This window comes from Neovison vison, chromosome 3, assembly GCF_020171115.1.
Source record: "Neovison vison isolate M4711 chromosome 3, ASM_NN_V1, whole genome shotgun sequence".
Taxonomy (NCBI): Eukaryota; Metazoa; Chordata; class Mammalia; order Carnivora; family Mustelidae; genus Neogale; species Neogale vison.
Window position 1 is genome coordinate 67,661,709 of NC_058093.1, and position 24,734 is coordinate 67,686,442.

The window sequence follows — 24,734 nt, forward strand, 5'->3', positions numbered from 1 at the left end:
CAATCCTTTCTCTCATGCGTAACATGCATTACAGTGCATGACCTAGGTGCATATGAAGAGAAGCCAACTAATGTATTCCACAGCTACCTTTCAAATTTCTCATGTTTCTCTACCAACGGTAGGAGGAGAAAACAATTCACTGCTACTGGCTTCCTCTCAGGTGACTTCCTAATGTGTCTTCATGTAGCCTCAGGATTTTGTCTAATTTTTTTTTTTTTTTAAACTACAGTACCTAGCTGAACTCCTGCCACATGAGCATTCAAGAGACATGAGATTTATCTATTTGAACTAATCCAATCTTTGGAAGATTGTTAACTGATATTAACACCCAAGTACTGACCTCAGTTAAAGAGCATCAGGTCAGCAACACTAGATGGTGAGCAACACCTTTACCACAGATACCGTAAACCCAATTAAGAAAAACAATGGATGGTAAAAAAATTTTTTTTTTAATGTAGCCCTTTCCTTGAATGGCAAACTCTGCTCTCCCATTCAAGTAAATATAAAATTTTTTTCTACTGAGTAGATCATGTTTGTTGTTTTAACAATCATATTAACATTCTGTAATGTTAATTACATTACATTCTGTAATGTAAAATTGGTAGCCAAAAATATTTGTGTAGATGTAACGAAAACATTCCCAACTGGTTAAGAATCTAAATTTACCACTATTTATTGTTTTCAGGGCTCTTAGATTCACACTTCTACCATTATTTAATTTCTATCTAAGGGGCTCAAATGTTGCCATGGTGCTATCATAAAGGCTGCAATGACAGTAGAAACAGTTCTTAACCAGAGGCTATTAGACTCTAACGTCTCTTCTTGCTCTTCCTTTTTTTTTAAAAGATTGATTTATTTGAGAGAGAGAAAGAGGGTGCAGACACGCACAGAGAGCAGAGGGACAGAGGGAGGAGAGAATCTTAAACCAACTCCATGCTGAGTGGGGAGCCCTGCGTGGGGCAGGAACTCATCACCCTGAGATCACAACCTAAGCCTAAACCAAGAGTCAGATACTCAACCAACTGTGCCAACCAGGTGCCCCTCTTTGCTCTTCCACTTAGAATTTGACTTTAAATAGGCAACTTTACATCTCTGGTCCTCAGTTTCCTCATCTGTAATATAGAAACACTAAAACCTACTGTACCTATCTCCTAGGTTGTCATAAGCAAATATGTGAAAAAGTACTCTGAAGATTATGATGTGCCATTCCATTGTAAAAGTAAATTTTAAAGTTCCTAGGAAGATAGGACATTACAAAAGTTTACCTTGTGCTTCAAAAAAACTATTTCAGCCCACAGTAAAATTGTATTAAGACTAGAGATATTTGTTAATAGACTTACTTCAAAATAGTCACTAATTTTGTGGCCACGTCCCCCAATACTTTTTCCTAAAATATAAAAGTAAAAAAGTTTTATAGATTTAAAGTTAGTCAGGACTACTTATCATATACTATATCAAAAAAATGTGTCAAACTTAATTTCCCTAATATACATAAAAATCACCTGTTTAATAAAAACAACATATTTTAGTTGGTTAGTAAGGGACACTGAAAAAATTGTATCAAGAGCCCTCAGAGGGTAAGATGCCAATTTCAGAAATCCAAAAATGAAGTGACATTTCAATAGAAACATGTCAATTTTTAAAGTTCTAATTACTGGAGAATCAAATAAATAAATGACAATAAAGGATTTTGTTTTTAAAACTACATTATTCATATTACTTAATGGCTACTAATTTCATAAAAGCAAATCAATGAATAAAAAAAGCAAAGTGGCAACTGCATAACCAACAAATCCACTCATACCCAGCAAATAATAAAAAAGCTTTAACACAAAATCATACAAACTGACAATAACATGCTTTAACAAAAATGTTATTTGGTAAAATACTTTTTAACAGACTAGATTTTAAATACTGCTCTTATGACCATATTGGTAAAGTGGCCCAAATTATAGCATATCACACAGGTCTTTAATTAAAAGTTTTGCTCTAAATTGGATCATCAATTTTATAAATATTGAATTAAGAAGATGCTAAGAAATACAGTGTTAGAGATACTTTTTTGGATAAGAGGCACCCACCCTTCAATGGAACTATATAAAATACATGATTTCTTCAATACAAAGAAAAAAATGACAATATCATGAACTCAAAACCTGTGGATAATATAAACATATATATTTATCAATTCAATACTAACTTTTATTCATTTATTTTATTCAACAAATATTTGAGTGGTTACTATATGCCAAGCATTACTGAGATAAACAAAGGTTACATTTAAGACTTCAACAACCTTAAATTCTCTTGTGGAACATGAAAAATTAAGTAAGTGCCCAGGACTATATAAATGGTACCTAGAAAAGTGTGAATAACAGTTTTGTACAGATTTACTTAGAGGTCAGAAAGGACTGTAAAGGTTTTAAAGGCACATCTTGTTTTACTGATTTTCACTGATTTCGTTGTTTTTTTTTAAAACACAAATTGAAGGTTTCTGGCAACCTTGCATTAAGCAAGTCTATAGACCCCATTTTTCCAATAGATAGCATTGGTTCACTGCATGTCTCTGTGTCACATTTTAGTAATTCTCACAATATTTCAAAATTTTTCATTATTATGGTATTTATTATAACTTGTTATCAGTGATTACAACTCAATGAAAGCTCAGATTACAGCATTTTTAAGTAATATTTTAAAGATTAAGATATGTATGATGTTTTTTAGACATAATGCTATTGACACACAATAGACTAGAGTATAAACATACTTTTAAATACATTGGAAAGCCAAAAAAATTTGATTCATTTATCGTGATACTTGCTTTACTGTGATGGTCTGGAACCAAACCTGCAGTATTTATAAGGCACGCCTGTAAACCCAAAGAATTTTCCTCCCACCTATAACAATATTCCTGCAGATTCTGAAGAAGGTGCTATTCTTTAAAGACAAAAGAGACAGTTTTGGTTTCCTATCCAGAAGCTATGTCCCTAATTATTTTTCCGTAACTGAACCCAAACTTGGCTGTAATATTCCTTCCCCACTACATACCACATGTAATATCAGGGAAAGCTGACTCCTATCTGGTCTCCACCCTAGTTCCTGTCCCCTCCTGATCAGAATTCCAATTTTGTTCAGGTATCAAAAATCCCTTCTACACAAAGTCCACATTTCTAAAAGGAACTTTACCCACTTTGAATTTCAGAGATGGACCTGGTTTTTCTAAGGGCAACAGTAAGTCTGTTGGATATAACTGGGTATGGAATGAATGTGGACTCATGACCCAATTCTGGCTGACAGGATTACAGGAGAGGTTTGCTCTGTACTTGAAGAACCTTATATTCAAAGAAAGAGGGGAAAAAACACAGAAAGCCAACCTCTCTCTAAAACAAATACAAGTGTGAAAGCTCAAGCAAGTAAATCCAGTCAAAACTGGCAGCTGTTCTAAAAACCTAAGAAAATTAGACAATTCTTATGGATAGCAGACCGCAAAGAAATACACATGGAGTTTTTTTTTTTCCTTTTTCTTTTTTTTTTTTTTTTTTTTGAGGAGATGAGAAGTAGGCAGAGAGGCAGGCAGAGAGGGGGGAAGCAGGCTCCCTGCTGAGCAGAGAGCCCGATGCGGGGTTCGATCCCAGGACACTGGAATCATGACCTGAGCCGAAGGCAGAGGCTTCACCCACTGAGCCACACAGGTGCCCTAAACATGGATTTTTAAAAACACAGGTTGAATCAACCAACCCAGAAGTCTCACCCTAATTTGGGACCTGCTTTTAAGTGAGTTTTTAAATCTAAAGTCGAAACTATCATAACTAATATAACTTTACACTAAATAAAGCTCCAAGGCCACTAACCACAATCTGACGGAATTACATTAAAACCAAAATTGAGCTTTGAGATGGAGATACAAAATACCACACTTCTACAGAAAGACACTAGAGTGACTTAACTTCCTCCTTCCACACGGATAGTTGCTGCAAATATATTCCTTGATATCAGTGCAACATGTAAGTACTAGTAAGCCATGGGTCCTGGTCCCAGTCCTTAAAGCTAAAGAGCGGCTCCAAAACATGAATCATATGTATATAGACATATATGACTTAAGAACCAATTTACTGTATTTAAGTTTGAGTGACCAAATTAAACAACAATACTGTTTTGTTGTCCATTATAAGAGTTTTGTAGATGACTTGAAAATCATCTTCATAGTCTATATCACAAGGGTAGGCATGCAAGAAAGAATGAAGAACAGGTATGGAAAGAAAAAGATGATGCTTTAATAAGCATCTCAACCATTTTTATACAGCCTTTTTCTTTTTTAAATAAAAGGAATAAGCAAGCTTTGATACTTGCACTTTAAAGTGACATCTAAAGTTCTTACTCAAAGACAAGAAGCCATTTCAACACTAATTCAGATAAAGAAAGGAAAATGAAAGGTGGTAAGGTAATGTTTGCCAGGTTTGGACATGACACTTGGCCTTTCGAATTCTCAAACAAAAAAAAAAAATAAGGGAAATGTCCAAAACCCTAAAAACAGTAACCATATACTACCTGTGGTACAAAAGATTTCAATTTCATATTATTATTCTTTCTTATGGTTAGTACATTTATAAACTATTATTAATGCATGAATTATAATAGCTATAAAATGATAAAAATACAATATTACTTCTACAAAATATTAAGCTATTAAAATCAGATTAATTATAAATACTTATTTGGCTCAGAAAGATTTTGCTTCACTTACCCTGACTACTTTCATTCTGGTTTTCTGCTTTTCTCTTTCTTCCTCTGGATGATTCTGATTGTTTCTTCTCTGGTGTCTACAGAAAGCAAGTTAACAGAATTTAAAGTTACAGTTTTTACACACACAGTAACTACAGCCAGTATAAAAATTATTATTTTCAAAACAAAAACTATTTTGTTTAATAGTGCTCATGTGAATGTAAATGTATAGTTGCCTATATACAATTTATTTAAAAGATAAATTTTGCTACTATGTAAATTTTAAACATCCAAAGTACAGAAAAAGTCCTTGTACTAATTACTTGAAATTCACATTTACAGAATTTGACTTGAGATGGATAAAAAAATCTGAGAGTAAGCAGTCGTTTAAAGCACCCTTCAAATTCTTAACTGATTGGGCAAAAAATAAGTAAAGAAAAATACCCTATGTTTTTCCTATTTGTTTTCTATTATTCATACAAGTTTACTTTAAAGTAAACTTGGATGAAAAAGAAAAGAGCAGAATTCAAACCCCAATATATATACAATCCTTACAATTATTATCTAACAACTACAGTAACTTCATAGATTATGCTCTAAGTCGGTGGCAGCAAACTACAGCCCAATGACCAAATCTGCTAGTCGCCTGTTTTTATAAGGCCCATTACCTAGGCATGACTTTTATATTTTTAAGTAACTGAAAATTTTAATAATTAAAACAATATTATGATGTGAAAATTTTAAGAAACTCAAATTTCAGTGTCCATAAATAATGTTTTATTGGAACACAGCCATACTCATTCATTTATGTACTGACTATGGCTGCTTTCACACTATGATAGCAGAGTTAGTTCCCAGAAAGACTATATGGTCCACAAAGCCTAAAAACATCTGGCCCTTTACAGAAGAAGTCTGCAGATTGCCCAACCCTAGATGATTGCTTGTTCTCAAATTAGCATTTTCATCAGGCTAAAATAACAAGTAATTTTTGTGGAGTCTAACAAGCTGTTATGCTTAGTTAAAAATCAAAACTAAGAACAAAAAGCACAATGCAATGGCACAAGGCCCTCAAATTCTAAAAGATTAGCAAGTATGTCTGGTGCCAGAACAAAGAACATTTGAATGAATGATACATCGAAGCAACTTAAAATAAACCTCTAAAGCCAGTGCAGTTCCCAAACAAGAAAGGGAAATAATCTATATTTTGTTGTCTCTGACTAGTCTATGATTAAACAATATGAATGACAACACATAACTTGTGTTGAGCATCTATGATTCCTCTTCAGAATAATGGAGATTTTAAGTTCTCTTACCCATTTTTTCAACATAACAGATACAGAGGATGAATCAAATGTTCCAGTGCCTGAATTCTTCAACAACAGGAGTTCTATCATCTCCCCATCCCCCCCATTTCCTCATGCCTAGCGTACAGTTATCACTTGATAGCTACATTAATATTAAATAATTTATTCAAGGTAACCAGGATTTAAATCAAATTCAAGCCTGTACTTCCATGGCCTAAATGCTCTTTTTTTCTGTAAACGACATGCTACGTGTTCTGTATCAAAAACTGAATGAATCAACTACACAAAAATATTTCGAAATTTTATCAGTTTGTAAGTAAAATTATAACCGATAAACTGCCTTCATGTTTTCACAACACAAACCAGAGATCTTAAAGAAATCCTCCCTAACTGGCAACCTACTCAGGAAGTAGACTGATGTATCAGCAGGTTAGGGTAAATAGTTCATTATTTATCAGACTCAGGCAAACAATAACCAATTTTCTATTTTACTCAAAAAAGCACCAAATAAAAACTCTAAGCTAACATTTTTATAAAGAACCCTAAAATCTATCTTAAAACAAAAGAGGATTCCCAAATAATACTTATTCACAACTTTATCTAATCTATGTAAAAAAAAAAAGAAAAGTAGCTTAAGATCAATAAAATACAGTTTTCATTATAGTTTAATGTTGCACTAATTTTTAAGCATGGCAGGATCCCATCTGTATTCCATCTTAAATCCTGACTAGCTACTTTTAAATAAACAACAACAAAAAAATCACATAGAATAACACAATTCTAAAAATTATACTAGAAACATTTTCTACCTATGGTTTCGTATGACTTTCTAAAATATTTTCCAAGGAACAGTGGATGAGTTAGGTTGAGAGGCTACATTTTAAATGCAGAGCAGAGTGGGACAGTTCAGCCAGGGTGAACAGTTAGATTTTTTAAGCACAAAGCTTTTAAATGCTAACATTCACCTGCTATCTCCAAAAGGGGAATGGGATGGAAAGTTACAGTGTATGAAGAAATTCGCAAACTTATTTGGAATAACATTCATTAACCACTTTACTGGATATATATTTGAAGATACTTAAGGTCTTTTTTTTTTTTTTTCTCCTAAAGACCTACGGATTATTTAAGTAAAAACTGAGGCAAAATTTCACTACCTAAATTTAAAATTTAACGGCATGGGAAAGTGGGACAGTCCTTGGAGAAAATGTCATTTTGTTAAAAACAATGAATGAAAAAACCTAGATGCAGGGACGCCTCGGTGGCTCGGTTGGTTAAGCGGCTGCATTCAGCTCAGGTTATGATCCCAGCGTCCTGGGATCGAGTCCCACATTGGGCTCCTTGCTCAGCAGGGGGCTTGCTTCTCCCTCTGCCTCTGCCTGCCTGTGCTCGCTTGCTCTCTCCCCCTCTATCCCTGACAAATAAATAAATAAAATCTTTTTTTAAAAAAAAAAAAGAAAAGAAAAAACCTAGATGCATATTTATTACAGTGTAAAAACAACCCAAAAGGCAACAAATTACCTCCTTTCAACCAGAGAATTTGAGGAACGGGCGGGGGGAGGACCAAGACTAAAATTAATTTTAAGACTATAATGTATAACTAGTGCAGGTAAAGAAGTTGGAAATAGGTAATAAAAAACTGAAAAGTTGAACAAAAACAAAAAAACGAAAAAGGAAAACTGAGATGTAACTAAATTCATCTATAAAATAAGTGTTTCTATTACAAACAGACCATATTTCGTCCCTTCCTATAAACCCTACTCTTTTCTCACCCATGTCCTACTGTTGCCACCTCATTCCTCACTCTCACCTCAGATTATTTTAGACTTGTTCTGTCAGCCCAAAAGAAACATCATTTCCCAGAAAGCAAGAACCACTGGTCTCTGAAGAACCACAGACTGAGACTAAGAATCAAACTCTGGGTCTCTGGGTCCGTTATTTATTTATTTTTAAAGGATTTTATTTATTTGACAGAGAGAGATCACAAGTAGGCAGAGAGGGAGAGAGAGGGGGGGGGGAGGAGGAAGCAGGCTCCCTGCCTAGCAAAGAGCCTGATGCGGGACTCAATCCCAGGACCCTGAGACCATGACCTGAGCTGAAGGCAGAGGCTTATTAACCCACTGAGCCACCCAGGCAGCCCTCTGGGTCCATTATTTACGGTAAGACTCCAATTTTTCATCAGTTTTTTTTTTTTTAAGTAATCTCTGTGCCCTACATGGGGCTCAAATTCACAACCCCAAGGATCAAGAGTCACATATTCTACTGACTGAGCCAGCCAGGCACCCTATTCTCATCAATTTTAAAATGTAGTAATACAGGTGTAGGACTGTGGGGATTAAATAAGAAACACACCAGAGACAAACTTAGTACACCATCTGAAACAGTTGTGAAACAGTACACCATCTGAAACATCTATAAATGTCAATAAGCACCCAATAAATTTTCTTATATGAATTTAAAGTTACAGTTTTTACACACACAATTACTACAGCCAGTATAAAATTTTTTCAAAACAAAAACTGTTTATTATTATTATTCCAAAAATCTATGTACTTTTCTATTTCAAAACTTTAATCACATGTTAAATGATTAGCAGTTTCTTCCCTAATAGCTTAAAAATAACTTGTAGGGCTTACAAAATAAGCGATGTTTCCTCTTTAAGGTCCCATTCAACACTCTTTTCAACTATAAGCTACTGAACCAGCAGTCTACAGTCTAAATATGCTATCACTAACCTCAGGAAAATGTGCATTAGGGTTTTTTTGTTGTTGTTTTTAAATGTAAGTCTGAACAGTACCTATAGTAAACAAAACTAAAATTCTCAGTGAAGGTTACTTCTAACAAATTTCCTGAGTTCTCATTTCTACACGGATTTGAGAATTTAGAACCCTGGAGATTTAGGATATGCAGAAAGGTACCAAATATTTCATCTCTAAAATGGCTCACCAGTGAAGAAAAATTCAGAATGCTATCTGCGATTTTCAAACTGTACTCCAGAGATACCTTAGGAAAGGAGGTTGTGCCTCAAATAATGTTAAAGAAGAGGAAAAGGGAAGGAAGGAGCAGGGAGCTGAACTGAGGCGCTAGCCTATCAAAGACACATCCTGCCTCCACCTCCACGCTTGCAAACACAGCATCCCTCATTTTAACAGAGGTTCCATATTGGACTTACTTTGAAGGAAGAGTTCTACAGCTTAAAAAAAGATTTGAAAATCCACTGATCTTGACCAGTGATCTCCTAGAAAATCCAAGGGACATCAACCAAGCCAGCTTTGCATTTGCACAAGGTGTAAAAATTGCACATATTGCATATTTTATAGAATGTTTTCAAGTTTATTACTACTCTTGCTGATGCAGTCATTTCTTTCTTTGCTTCTCTAATTTTTTTTTCTTAACTACTGCATTACAGCTGACCAGAAAATAGATGGCAAAATAAATATGGAAAGCAAAATATGATATGGCTTTATTTTTAAAGATTTATTCATTTGAGACAGAGAGAGCACAAGCTGAGGGAGGGCCAGCAGGAGAGAGAGAATCTGAAGCAGACACCACACTGAGCACGGAACCCAATGCAAGACTCCATCTCACAACTATGAGATTCACGACCTAAACGGAGACCAACAGCCAGAAGCTCAACTGAATGCACAACCCAAGTGCCCCTGATTTGGCTGTGAAAGATGGAAAGACTACCACAATTATAAAAAGTCAAAGAATTACACTGTACAATGGAACAATGGTTAGGAGAAAGTGACAAAAGTAGAATGTGGTACTATTCATATCAATTTAGCTTTATAAATGCTAATTTGTAATCATACCAAAATCTGAACGATTACTGTGGCATTTAAATGCTCTAAGATATTAGTGATAATTTACATGGTATTTTCTAGCAATTGAAAAGTATGTTCAAAAAACAGACAAATCTAAAGGACTCAAGAGGTGGTAGTGATATAATTAAACTAATGCTTCTATTTTATTTGGAATTTAAGCCAGTGATTATTAAACAAGTTTTCAAATCTAATATGGGATCTTGTTTTACCTGACTCCTTGACTTATTTTTTAAAATAAAAATAAATGTGTTTCTTAAATGCAAGTAAGACAAAATATTAAAAAAATCCTACAATCTTAACACTGTCACAGAAGGAGGGAGATAAATCAGTATGGATTGTGCCATGATAAAAGATAACCACCTCTATCAGCCTCCAAATAGAGCTATTTAAAATTATTGGCATAAATGCATTATAGGAAATTTTAACAGTATGTTCAGATATCATCACGAAAGAGAAGGAGTAGATATTAAAATTTTTTACCTCTACCTTAAGTAGATTTCATCAGCCTTGACTGGACAACAAAAAGAAAAGTCAGAGATCATCATCTCTATAAAATTACTACAGTTAATGATATATTTAGATATATACAGATATATTTAATCTCTTCCCATTAAATGAGAAAATACTTTAGAATAGAAAGAAAAATGGGGCACCTGGGTGGCTCAGTCGGTTAAGCATCTGCCTTCGGCTAGCTCATGATCCCAGAGTCCTCGGACTGAACCTGCTTCTCCTACTTGCTCTGCCCCTCCCTGCCTTGTGCTCAATTTCTCTCTCTCAAATAAATAAATAACATCTTTAAAAAATATAGAAAGAAAAGTTACTTAATTATTAAATAATACCCGTAACAAAATATTCAATCCTCCATCTTGTCAGAATGTATTTTTTCCAACTGATTCATTTAGCTACAGATTAGTTTAAAAAAATACAAATCACTGGCTATTCCAATGATTCACAGGGTTACTCAGGTAAATTTAAGGTCACTATACTTCAAAAAAAATGGCATGACAAATTTATGCCAATGTTCAATTTTATTCCATATTTCTAGGCAAAATTTGTTGAACTAGATGTGAGACGGGAAAATGTTGAAGAAATCTGTTACTTTAATGGCACATATCAAAACAGCACTGAACTAGAAAGGAAAATCTGGAGTTTTATAAAAATAGTCAATGTAAAATAGATGTTCTATTCAAGAATATCAGATGTACAAGATACTGTTTCTTCCAACCTTTTGCTATAAAAATTTGGTTAGAATAATGCACTGTAAGAAAACTAAAATTCTATTGTAAAAATTTCTTTGCTGCTTTGCATCCAATTTACATTTAGTTAAAACTATCATGAGATATGTACATCCTAGTTCAAGGATTTTGAGCTGGCAGGACCTGAAATTCACAGTCTGTCTCTGCCCAAGAGTCAAAACTTTAATATGGAGAACAATTATTATCTGGAAATGTCTGCTTGAATCTTTGACATGTAAAGAAGATCTTTGTTACATTGCTGACTTTAATATTTAGTATAACAAGTTTATGTATTTCTTGGAACATTGAAAAAATAAAATAAAGTTTAAATTAAAAAAAAAAAGTTTATGTATGCAACATTTTGGGATCCTATCATGAAATAAGAGCATCTCCTTGCTGTTTCAAGTAAATCCAATCAACACATCAGCAATTTCGAGTGTAGCCTATTTTCTGTTGTACTGCTTTTATTATTTAATAATATGTACTATCAAAGATGGTGGAGAGCCAATAAGATAAACTTAGGTAACAACCCAATGGAAATGTGTGCTGTCTTACAGGCTACTTAAACTGTGCCAGCTCACATCATTTTTAAAAACCCAAAGGATCTTTACTTGCCTTACAAACAGACAATATCCACAAGCACATGAGCACCTAAAAGAACTGCAAAACTACCACAATCTTACTCTTAATTTTTAAAAGCTCCCTTAACTTGCCATCCTCATAGTCTGACTTCTCAAGCTCCTATCATCTGGACCCATTTTAAATTTGCATTCACGTATGTTTAAAGGAGCATACCAAGTTTCAATATTGATGAATGCAATTTTATTAGCCATTTTCTTACCATTTACAAAGCATAATTACTTCTTGGCATTTTCTCCTTCTCTGGCTTTCCCTTTAAGGCGTTATTCGTTGAACAGTATAAAACAAAAAATAAAATAAAGTTGGACTTTCCCCCCTATTCATATGATCTTTTAAGTTTTCAAATCATACAGCCAGAATAAAACAGACATATAGAGCAACTGCTGTGGAAGGAAAAAGCAAATTTTCAAGATAACTTATTCTGGAAATGTTGGCATTTTGAAAGTACTTACAATAGTAAAATTTAGAACAGTGATTTCACAACTTTTCTCCCGGTGTGACACTCATGATGGAGTAAAATATACTCCTGTATAATATCCCTACAGACATTTCTCTGAACATGAATCGCTAAATCCTTAAACAATTTATTTCTTTGGGACAGACACTTCTAAGTGTAAATGTTGTGTCACAGAATATGCACACTAAAAATCTTACATATTGCCAAAGTGCATTTTCAAAGGCAGTATCAATCACACTTTCACTGTGATAATGCCCACTAACCTTTAAATATCTACCTGATGTGTTAAGGGAAAAAAAAAAGTGGTATCCCATTGCTATTTTCTATAGCAATACATTTATAACCCTCAAAAACTGTGTTTTTTTAAAATAAATCGTTCCATCATAAAGATATTAGCATGGATTTTCAATGTTACTATATATCATAATCACTTACAAAGCTTTTATTTGAAGTTCATGCTGAAGTCCCCATTCCAAATTTAACCATTTCTGGAGAGAGACCAAAGGAATCCTTACTTTTAGAGCTCCAGGGGCACCTGGGTGGTACAGTCAGTTAAGCATCCAACTCTAGGTTTTGGTGTAGGTTGGGATCTCATGAATCATGAGATCGAGCCCCGTGTCGGGCTCCATGCTTAGCTCAGAGTCTGCTGAAGACTCTCTCCTCTCTCTCTCTCAAATAAATAAATAAATCTTTAAAAAAAAAAAAAGGATCCAAAAGTGATGCATGTATTAGCAATAGACAATCTATATATACAACAGTAAGTCCTGCAATATTCCACATTGGAAATTGTCTAAAAATAAAAAAATTACTCTTGGGGCACCTAGGTGGCTTAGTTGGTTAAGCATCTGATTCCTGATTCCGGCTCAGGTCATGATCTCATGGGTGTGAGATAACAGCTCCCACAAAGGGTTCCGACCTCAGCGGGAGTCTGCTTCAGATTCACTCTCTCTCTCTCTCTGCCCCTCTCCCCATCTACAAGCAGGCACTCAGACACTCTTTCCCTCTCTCAAATAAATAAATCTTTAAAAAAAATTAATATAATCTTCTATTAAAAATTAAAGACCCCTGGGGCGCCTGGGTGGCACAGAGGGTTAAACCTCTGCCTTTGGCTCAGGTCGTGATCTCAGGGTCTTGGGATCAAGCCCCACATCGGGCTCTCTGCTCGTCAGGGGGACCTGCTTCCTCCTCTCTCTCTGCCTGCCTCTCGGCCTACTTGTGATCTCTGTCAAATAAATAAATAAAATCTTAAAAAAAAAAATTAAAGACCCAAATTGTCGCATATAGCAGAAAACTCATTAGGATATAAGAAGTCCAGTGGATTGTCATGGTTACTCAGTTATTTTAGAAAATGATAATTAATCATAATACTATGTTCTGCTAACAAAAATACATCTAATATTTTTAAAGCTCTACTACAGTATAACATACTGAAGTCAAACTTATCAGTAATGTCAGCTTGTGCTGATTGCCCTTAAAATCCAGACTAAAAGCAGTACTTATCAGGTAAAATATTTGTGAAATGCTATTAGCCCAGGCATATATTGGACTGGCAAATTTGATGCAACTATAAATTGCCTTAAATCTAAATATTTCCAATAAAAGAATACCATTTTTTCCCCCAAAAGACTAGCTAGGAACATTTATTTAACTAGTAAGTTACACATTATCTTAGTTACAGAGAGAGAGCAGAGCACAGACAGCCGTTGAGAATATTACTTCAAAACAAAACAGATACCTTGGAATTAGAATTTTGACTGTTAACTTACTATCTGTAGGCAAATTAACTAATCTCTCTAGGCTTCTGCTTCCATACATAGGAGACGTGAAACTTAAAAAGAATTGTAATCTAGCTCCACAGGTAACATGTTCAAACTATTTATCTGCTTCATTAATGGGCAGGGTTCTCAACCAGGGCATATCTGGCAATGCCTGGATATACTTTTGGTTGTCACAAGCAAGAGAGGGTGGCTGGGGGTTGGGGGGTGGGGAGAGTAGGTAGAAACCATCTAATGTGTTAGGCAGAGATGCTGCTAAACATACTACATTCACAGACAACCCCATCCCACCTCAAGAATTACCTGATCCCAAATGTCAACAACATTAAGGTTAAGGAACCTTGGTGTGATGTATGTGTAAGAATCATTTGTAGTTGCTGACACAAAAACTACTTGAATAGTTTGCTACAACTAAAGTGATGTTCTATTTATTCATTCAACAAACATTTACTGAGCATATAATACTATGGTCAAGCACTACTTTTAAAGCACCACTTTTAAAGTTATCTTAGGATGACATGGCATTTTTCTCTTCTAATCTTATCTTTATCAATCAACTCAGAATGTTCTTGTTCTAAAAACAACCAACCACTGACACTAAATGCACAATATTTAACAGCTATTTATTTCCTGGCTAAGTAAATGGGTTATAGAACATTATTTCAAGATTTCATGATTTATAAGAAAGTGAAAGATGATCTATACAGAGTATATTAGAATGTCTAAGCAGGAAATTCTTTTTCCTTTGAAAAAATCTTTCCAGTTGACTCTGACACACATAGTGCTCCACCACCTTTATGGGAAATGGGGCACAGAGCCAGCATCAGACTCACATTTGGTTTCCAGTTCACTTTTCCTTCCAGGAGAGCAGGGACATATATATATTCAACCAAAATAGACCCACTTCCTTTGCTGTGAACCCTGTCATATAACATATGTTAGGGTCAGACACACTAACTTTTAGGTGAATATAGCTCCTATATGAGCATGTCTTTTTAATGGATAGTGGTAGAATTAAATAGTTTTCTCTTTTTAAATAAACAGAAATTTTACAAATTAATTCCGGGCATTTCATAAGAACTTTAAATCCTACAGTTTAGAAGTATGATTATGAATCTTGTAAGGGAGAGGAAAAAAACCCTGAACTCCTCTAATGAGAAAATGTCTTTATTACTGTTATAAAATACACCATTTTCCATGCATACACATTACTCTCCTTCAAGAGAATATTGTTATTACACATTATATATTGTATACAGCAACACTGTTAAATCTAATGTCTTAGGAAAACAATTAATGTAGTAATACTTATTAAGATTTTTGGTTTGCCCACCTAACACAGTAAGAAGTAATGAGAAAATACTACCAGCGCAAAAATAAGATGGAGGAACCCATCAAGTAGAATACCACAAAAATCATTTCACAGGCTAAAACATTTTAGAAAATAATGTAGGCAGCGGGATAGAAAAGAGTATTTCTTAAAATTGATGAGGGCAATACACTAGATATCTAACAACCTTGAGGAGCTGAACAGATTTAAACAGAATAAAGTAAAAACAAGGTAATTCACCTAGGGGAGGAACAGACATGAAAATGTAACCTTCAGTGGTAACTACATCTCACTAAATTCATTTTTCAAGTTTTCTTCTTTCTTACTGGGTATTCCAACTAAGACATTAAAAAAAAAAAAAAGATTTCTCTGGGTTATAACAAACACATATAGGCAAGTAAAACTGTAATGATCTTTTTTCAATCTACCTAAAACCTAAAATTTAAGGTTAGTATTACCTCTACTTTCAAACAGAATTATAATCTCCAATCAATCTAGGATACCTAAGTATTCACTGAGCAAACATTTAAGCTAAACACTATTAAGAGGGCAAAAAGGAATATAAAAAGTAGAGATGGGTATGAGCAGAAACGAGATAAAAACAGGACCTTCTCTTACCACTCTCCTAATTCAACCAATTTACTAATATCAGAAAATAACCTATTTAAACCTATTTACACAGGTTTTTGTGTAATTTTTAAATACCTCCTTCAACAAAGGAGATTTTATGTTAAAAATAACCTAAGAAAGATCTCTATAAACAATTACCACTAGTTCTAGAAATGGAAATAATGCCCTCCTAAAGTCAGATTCAACCTAGTTTTAGGTCTAATTCCCTGGTATTCTTAATTTCTACTTCCTACAAAATATGAAAATAAGAAACCACACATAACATGGTCCTTTGAAAATTCTTCTAAAAAAAGAACAAAGTATTATACCATCACTTCAACTCGAATGAGAAAAAAAAAATCTCATTTAGGTTTCAAGACCACTCCTAGAAACTTCATTCAAATGACAAAGCTAATCAGAACTTTCATAAAATGACCTTCATTAATCAACATTAGAGGTAAATTAAGACAATCAAGGCACCATATCATATTTTTCTCTCATTATAATCATTACAATTCTGAAAATGGATCTAAGTTTAAGTGTCTAGAGACAACAACTATCTTAGCTTCCTAATTCCTATAATTAAAATCCTTAATCCTAAATATCTCAGAAATCAAACGAACTTGGTACAAAAATAAATAGCAATTCAATGCTAGTGGACAGAGGGTTAAAGAACAGGTAATTAATTACTCAAGAGGAAGGGGTTGGGGGGGAACCGGCTCTAGAAAGAGAAATCATCTTTTTAAAAATTTTCCACACAGGGATGCCTGGGTGGCTCAGTCAGGTAAGTGTCTGCCTTCAGCTCAGGTCATGATCCCAGGGTGCTGGGACTGAGCCTTGCGTTGGGCTCCCTGCTCAGGAGAGTCTGCTTTTCCCTCTCCCTCTGACACTTGCCCTGCTTGTGGTCTCTCTCTCTCTCTCAAATAAATAAATAAAATCTTTAAATAAATAAATAAATAAATAAAATGTGCAGCACGAACAATTCAGGTTACACAGAAGAATTATAAAAGATGAATAGTAGGGGCACCTGGATGGCTCAGCGGGTTAAGCCTCTACCTTCGGCTCAGGTCATGATCTCAGGGTCCTGGGATCAAGCCCCACGTTGGGCTCTCTGCTCCCCCCATCTCTGCCTGCCTCTCTGCCTACTTGTGATCTCTTTCTCTCTCTCTGTCAAAATAAATAATTAAAATCTTTAAAAAAAAATACATTTAAAAAGAATGAATAGTAAAGATGGAGGCAAAAATAAAATAATCTGACATGTCTGCTTTACCAATATTATTATGTAATATGCTATATGTAAGCACACAGGTATAAACAGACTCAATGTGTTTTTCCAACATTATTAAAGATGATATAATTCAATCATATTTATATTCAGTCACAAATATTTCAAGCTTAGTAAGAAATAAAATAAGAATAACATAAAATACATTCTAGGACACCCAAAAGAAGAAGCAAGGAGGAGAGTTATGGTATTACTATTCATTATAAATTCCAATTGACCTATAAGATAATTTCTCTTAGCATCCTGAGGTAAGGATGAGTGGAGAGGGCAAATGCAAAGTATTTAAAGAAAGTAGAGAAGAACTTTGTGCTTAGTTAGAGATGGGTCCTTGAAGAAGAACTGCAAATAGGTGAATCAGGCAGATTTTAAAAACTTGGAAAACACTGATAATCAAGAAATATGGGCTCCTTCTCTTATCTTCATAAAATAACCTGGACTTTTGACAGCAAACAACATGCACAGATCCTGTTTCCAACTCCTTCAAGCATTCTACAACATTTAAAATAAGATGAATAGCCATTTCCCTCCATCCCCTACAAACTCCCTTTCTGGTCCCTCCCATAAAATGTTTATCATTCTCACACCCACAACCAACTCATGACTCTTCCTTCAGCTGATAATCTCTATTTCACTGTGGAGTAAAAGAAAGGTTATGAGGCTGGAAGTTTGCCCATCAGGGGAAAAGATATTTCCAGTCAATTCTGTCCACAATGAACCCTGCCCACCCAGGTTCTGGGTCTTGGCATTTCATACCACTTCCCAAAAAACAGGTGCTAAGTTTGGTTCTATTTTCTTCTCTCTTTTCAGCACTTTCCTTGTACTGTCGTCACAATTCTGCTTAGAAGCCCTTCCCCACACATAATATGTTAAGCCTGTTAGACTCTAGATATCATCTCCCTTATCAAGATTCTGCCAAGAGTAGTCAATATTTGCTGTCACTATTTCCTCACTATCCAAGCTCTCTTTAATGGACTACAGTCTAGCATCTTGCTCCCATAAGTCTACTAAAACTAAGCCCAAGTGACAATTCTTAGTAACTTTTTACAGTAATTATCTTAACTGACTTCTATGATATTTAATTCTACTCCTTATTCCCCTTTCTTCCTACTGCTTGTCCACCTCCTTACCCAGACTACTGCTCTTTCTCTAGCATGCTTACCTCACCTGCTAACATTTCTCAGCATTAAACACACTATTAAGATGAGTTCACCTACAGAAGCAGTTTTTAAACTTTTAGGTCCTAGGACTCCCTTACAAATTCTTAAAAACCGTCAAGGACCCCAAAGAGTTTTATCTGCATAGGCTATAACTATCGAGGTTTACTATTCTAGATGTTAAAACTGAAGTTTTGAAACATCAGAATATACAAGTACATGATTCAAAAATCAGAGTGATGATGTCATCATGTGTCATTATAGACTCTGGAAATTTTCACTGTAAACTCGAGAGAAAATGAAAAGCCAGATACGTCTTAGCATTATTGTAAAAATAAAAGGGGAGGGAATAATGCCTTAGCACTACTATAAAAATTATTTTGACCCGGGGAACCCCCTGAAAGACTCTCAGAGACCCACCCCCAGGAATCCTACAACTACTCAAAGTGGTCACCTGTGCCAAAATCTCCCCCAAGTCTTCATCTCTAGCTCCTTTTGCCTATCCAAAGTACCATCTTCAATTCACAGATGTTCAAACTTAGTGCTGTCAAGAATTTAATTCATTACCTTCTATGCCAAACCTATGTTTCTTTCTTCTGTGCTGTCTATCTTGGTCAAAGGCACTAACATTCACCTAAAGCTGGATACCTTTAAATAACCCTAGGCTCCTCCTTTTCCTTCTTTACTCTCACTCAGTCATCAAACCCTAAAGATTCTAATTTCATAATCTAGGGGAATCTGAGAGCTTGTTAGAAATGAAAACCCCCATCCAAGATCTACAGACAAAAGGAACTGTTGGTAATTCACTTGCACACTTAAGTTTGAGAAGCATGGGCCTGGGTAGTAATATCAATAACCAAAGTTTGAGAATCTGAAGGAGAAGGCAGAACCCAAAAGGTAAACTTGAGAACATTTTAACTAGAACCCTGCCTACTTGAAGTTTTTCCTAATATTAAACTGTGGAGGCTGGGGAGTTCTGTAAAGGAGACAATATTCCTTAACTAAATGATCTTCCCAACTTGGGTTTCATTGCCTCTGATTCTATCCTCTACACTACAACCTGGGGGAGCTTCTTCATCTCTACTTTGCCTTTTGTTTGTTTAAATGGCTCTCCATAGTCTAGACAGTAGTCTAAATTCCTTACTGTCAAGTACAAGGACTTTCTAACCCTGACTCCTACATATCCTTCACCATTCTTGCATTAGCCTATCTATACCAGAAGTCTTCAAACCAGCTGGCAGCTTGGTACGTTTTTTAAGCTTCTCAGGTGATCTGAAAGTGCAGTTAGGGTTGTGCATCACTGCCTCATGTCTTGAACAAAACTATTTGCCATGCTTCCATGCAATAGCAGAGGCATATCCTAGCCTTTCTGCCTGTATTCTTCTCTTAGCTTTGCCTTTGTCTTTTAGGATGAATTCATAGCCTAATAACTCAAGTATTATCTCTCCTTTAAAGGAAGACTTAACTTTTCTCCCCTCTTGTCCCTGACCAGTAGATAGAATTAGGGGTTTCTTGCTCTTTGTTCCCACAGTACCTTGTATTTACATCTATTATAGCATGGGCTACACTCTTTTATGAAGCAGTTTGTTTGTTCTACCAGATAGTGATCTCATGTGAAGGTAGGGATTGTACTGTATTCACTTTTTTAAATTCTCTATGCTTGGGCACAGAGGCTAGAAGATAACACATATGCAATAAATGCTTACTGAAAACAAATTTTTGGACAGCACTGAATAGACCTAGAATGATGTAAAACGAAGTAAAAACAAGACCGACACCTTCCAACTAGGCGATTTCATTAAAAAAGGGAAAAAATTTTCTGTTCTACAATTCTACATTTAGAAATAAAAGGCAAATCCATGTAAGAAGTAATTCACATAAAACTGAAATGAAAATTTTCAGTTGAAGTAGATTCGAATGAGTTTAACAGTGAATATGAGATGCTTTTCAGTTTTAAAAGTAAAAGACTAGAAAACAGAGGGGTTTTGGATGTCTGAAAGAGTACTGGGTGGGAGGAAAATGCCCAAGTGAGGAAACAAAAGTTCAAGATATGCATATTATTTGTATTAAAATGTAGCAATAAATAACAGAAAGAGCTGAAGGACTCAAGAGCCAGGTGGGGTAAAGGTGAGCAGCAGAGAACCGCTATCTATCTATCTATCTATTTATTTATTTATATAAACCTTCAGTACTCTTTTTCATAAAAACAAAACCTATTATTTAAGGAAATGTAATGGATCAGGGAATAGAGTACCAAAGAATAAAATGACATCAGAAGACAATGAAATACTACATAAACTTTACTACTGGTGTACCAGGAAAAAAAAGTAGTACTTCCTTCCACCCTACAATAGCTTACACCCAACAACTTCCCATGATGATCTACAAATAATCTATATTTTGAGGTGTGTAAAATTTCACCCCAAGGAAATTTGTTATAAAGTATCTAGAACAGAGATAAAACCTGAAAATCATTTTCCAGATAAGCTGCTTCTTAAATGATAAAACAAAAAAAACCCTGCTTCTTCAAATATTAAAGAAAATGCATAAGCTGCAGTCATTTCCAAAATACTGTGCCACCTGACTTAATAATTTATAAAAATTCCTGATACCAAACACAGACCAGCAAAAGCCCCCAAATTTTTAAGATTTTCTACTGCTGTTTCAAATGTCAAAATTTCTATATAAATTAAGCTACGTATATGCAATGGTTAACCAAATTGTAATTCACTGTAAATTACAGTATGGTCTTTAAAAAAATTTTTTTAACTAAAAATATAGTCAAAAGTGATTCTTCAAATTCTCTAAAGGGACGTGGTACTTCTTATAGACTGATTCCTTTGAAAAAATTAAATACTGCATCTATAACTTATATTGGGAGCATGGGTACCTATAAAGAACATAGAAATAAATAACTATTATAGATGATCTAACTTTTACTATGTTTTGATATAAAAAAGATATATCAAAAACATCAGATGTGGTGAAGAGAAAAGGGAAATATCTAAAATTACTTTATTGCCCTTCATAACATAACAGTCTATGAAAGGAAAGGCATGTGAAATTACTAAATAGTCCAAAATCTGGAAATATCAAGAAATGTTCGTGTCCAGGAGATATAAAGCGAAAACATTCTTGATATAGTTTCTGAAAAGCTGTACTCTGACTAAATCTAAACCTACAATTTTTAAGGACAATATAAGTGTGCTAATTTGAATTAAAAAAAAACAAAAACAAACAAACAAAAAAAACTAAACTGTGATAATCTGGTACTACAGGGGCTACTAACGCTTACCTCAAGGGAACCTACTGCAGATAAAGTCCCGTCACTTGCACAGTCCTTTCAGCTGCCTGCCAGTTGTCTCTGTGGAAGGGAAAGCCTGATGAGTGAAAACCCCATGCCACACTCCTTTGGAGTGTCAGGGTGCCTGCATAGTACTGCACAAAACTGTCTACCTAGAGATTCCCAGATGCTTTCAATAACACAGGACTTTGAAAAATGCTACCTTTGATATTCTCTTTCCACTGAACACCGAAACCAAATGGCTAAGAGTTACTAAGTGCTAATGACCTATTGGTGTTAGAGGAACTATATCTATACTAACCCATGTAGAAAAAAGACCAAAATGGATCAAAGAGAATTAAGTTAACATTGAAGGGAAAACACCCACCCACACACACACACACACACACACGCACGCATGCACTGAAACATAACAGAAGTCTATAATCTGATCAGAGGAAATATAGGTTGTAGCCACAAAAAGTGATGTTGCAGTAGCAAGTGAATGCTAAAACCCAAAGAACGTCTTTTCTACATATTTCAAACAGATGCCACCAAGTGTATCATGCTCAATGTTAACTATACCAAGGATCCAAATACCTACTTGTAAAATTCCATGTATGTTCTTAGTGGGATCAGTAAGTGGATGGAGGGGAGAGGATTTTCCAGACATTTTTAAATATGAAAAATGAAAACCAACGGCCTGAAATTCGACAAGAAATTTCAAAACGAAAAAAATGTATATCTGTATCTCAGGAAATGAACAAACCCTTACTCAGAACCAAACTAAGACGGAAGTATAACAAAAAATAATAGAAAACTGTAGAACACAGTTCAAAAACCACTTTCATCTACTAGAATTATGAATGGCTAGTAACTGTCTTCCATTAAGAACATCTGTAACACTAATGTACGAGTTCAGCTATGTAACCAAAGAAACTGTATGTTTTTTTTTTTCTAATGCCCAGTAGTCTTCAGTCTGAATACTGTGCTTCATAAAGCAAAACAAAATGTTCCTAGTACAAGGATTTGGAGGTGGGGGGGCCGCAGGTGGGAACTATTAAAAGAAAAACGTGATTCCAGCTTTTACTTTAATAGCACCATATTTAAAATAAAGTTACTTACCTCAGATTCTTTGTCACTTAAAGATCCCAAGCTTCCGAAACTGTGATTAGAACTTTCATTATTTGTTGAGGCCTGTTAAAAATTTTTAAAAAGGTAAAAATTAGGAGTAATTTTAAATGAAACATACTATAAGGTAAATAATCTATCTTCATAAATGAAAATAAAGTATGATTCCTTTAAGCAAGAAAGTTAAATGAAGTAAATAAATATCAGGGTTCGTGGGTGGCCGTCAGTTAAGTGACAGACTCTTGGTCTCAGCTGGCACCCTAATCTCAGGGTCATGAGATCAAGCCCCATGTTAGGTTCTGTGCTCAGCCCAGTGTCAATCTGAGATTCTCTCTCCCTTTCCCTCTGCCCCTCTCCTGTGTGCACTCTTTCTCTCTCTCTCTAAAATAAACAAACATCTTAAAAATAAGAAATATCAACTTTTTAAAAAGATTTTATTTATTTATTTGCTAGAAATAGAGCAAGAGAGAGGGAGAGAGAACAAGTGCACAAGCAGGGGGAGCAGCAAGTAGAGGGAGAACCAGGCCCCTGATGAGCAAGAAGCCTGATGTGGGACTTGATCCCACGACCTTGAATCATGACCGGAGGCGAGGGCAGACTCTTAATCAACTGAGCTACCCAGGCGTCCCAAGAAATATCAACTACTTAACACTATCAATATTCTGGAAAGTTTTACCAACTCAATAAAAATCTGTGTTTCCAGAACTGAGTTGTTTGGCTGACTTTTTTTGAATACCAAATTCAGGAGCTAAGGAACTAGGCTATTACAAGGATAAGAAGATCCCTAAAATTACTATCCCATATACAAAAAAACAGACGCCTCCTTTAACTGAAAGTATTATTTGTGCTCCTTAATTTCCTTCTCAATCTTATTAAACTCCATCATATCCCATCCACCCCCCTCTGTCTCTCATTGTACTAACTAACTGGACAAACCCTAGTTTTTTGTTTGTTTTGGCTAAGTCTTTTAAGAAATCTTTTACTATCTTGAACATTTTAATTGCTTTACCCAAGAGTTTCTATATTTCCTTTATATTATTTTTGGACAGTGACAAAGGGAAATGAGCTATCATTTTGTAGGATGACATCTGCTATGTTTCCAATGTGTCTAAGATGCTCATTATTTTGCAGACTTTTTGGAGCATCAGTACACTAGATCAATGTCTTCCAGGAATGTTTATTTTTTTTAATAATTTTTTTTAAAGATTTTATTTATTTATTTGTCAGAGAGAGAGAGAGAGAGAGGGAGAGAGGGAGAGAGAGTGAGCACAGGCAGACAGAATGGCAGGCAGAGGCAGAGGGAGAAGCAGGCTTCCTGCTGAGCAAGGAGCCCGATGCGGGACTCGATCCCAGGACGCTGGGATCATGACCTGAGCTGAAGGCAGCTGCTTAACCAACTGAGCCACCCAGGCGTCCCTTCCAGGAATGTTTAGATCAGAGCATGACAACCTATGGCATATATATCAAAGATGATGCAGGCATGACTGACCTTCGTGTATAGGCAGGCCACCTAATACCCCTGTTTTCCAGCAACTTGTTAAGAATGCGTGCTACCATTAGGTATTTACCCCAAAGATATAAATGTAGTGATCTGAAGGGGTACCTGCTCCCCAATGTTTATAGCAGCAATGTCCACAACAGCCAAACTATGGAAAGAGCCCAAATGTCCAAGGACAGATCAATGAATAAAGGGGTGTGTGTATGTGTGTGTGTGTGTGTACACACACAATGGAATACCACTCAGTCATCACAAAACAAAATCTTGCTGTTTACAATGACGTGAATGGAACTAGAGGGTATTATACTAAGTGAAGTAAGTCAATCAGAGAAAGATAATTATCATATAATCTCACTCATAAGGAATTTGAGAAACAAGTTAGAGGATCATAGAGGAAGGGAGGGAAAAATAAAACAAGATGAAATCAGAGAGGGAAACAAACCATAAGAGACTCTTAATCATAGGAAACAAGCTGAGGGTCATTGGAG

The 24,734-nt window shown here is 35.2% G+C and overlaps 1 protein-coding gene across 2 annotated transcripts in view; it reads right to left on the reverse strand.

The window, feature by feature from the left end:
• Positions 1-24,734, reverse strand: part of TLK1 (tousled like kinase 1) — a 152,452-nt gene that overhangs the window by 58,569 nt on the left and 69,149 nt on the right. For both annotated transcript variants that reach the window (XM_044242314.1, XM_044242315.1), the window contains exons 3-5: positions 22,743-22,814; positions 4,745-4,820; positions 1,341-1,387 (exon numbers count right to left, since the gene is read on the reverse strand). In XM_044242314.1, the coding sequence (XP_044098249.1) occupies positions 1,341-1,387; positions 4,745-4,820; positions 22,743-22,814 (195 nt within the window). The remainder of the gene's footprint in view (positions 1-1,340; positions 1,388-4,744; positions 4,821-22,742; positions 22,815-24,734) is intronic.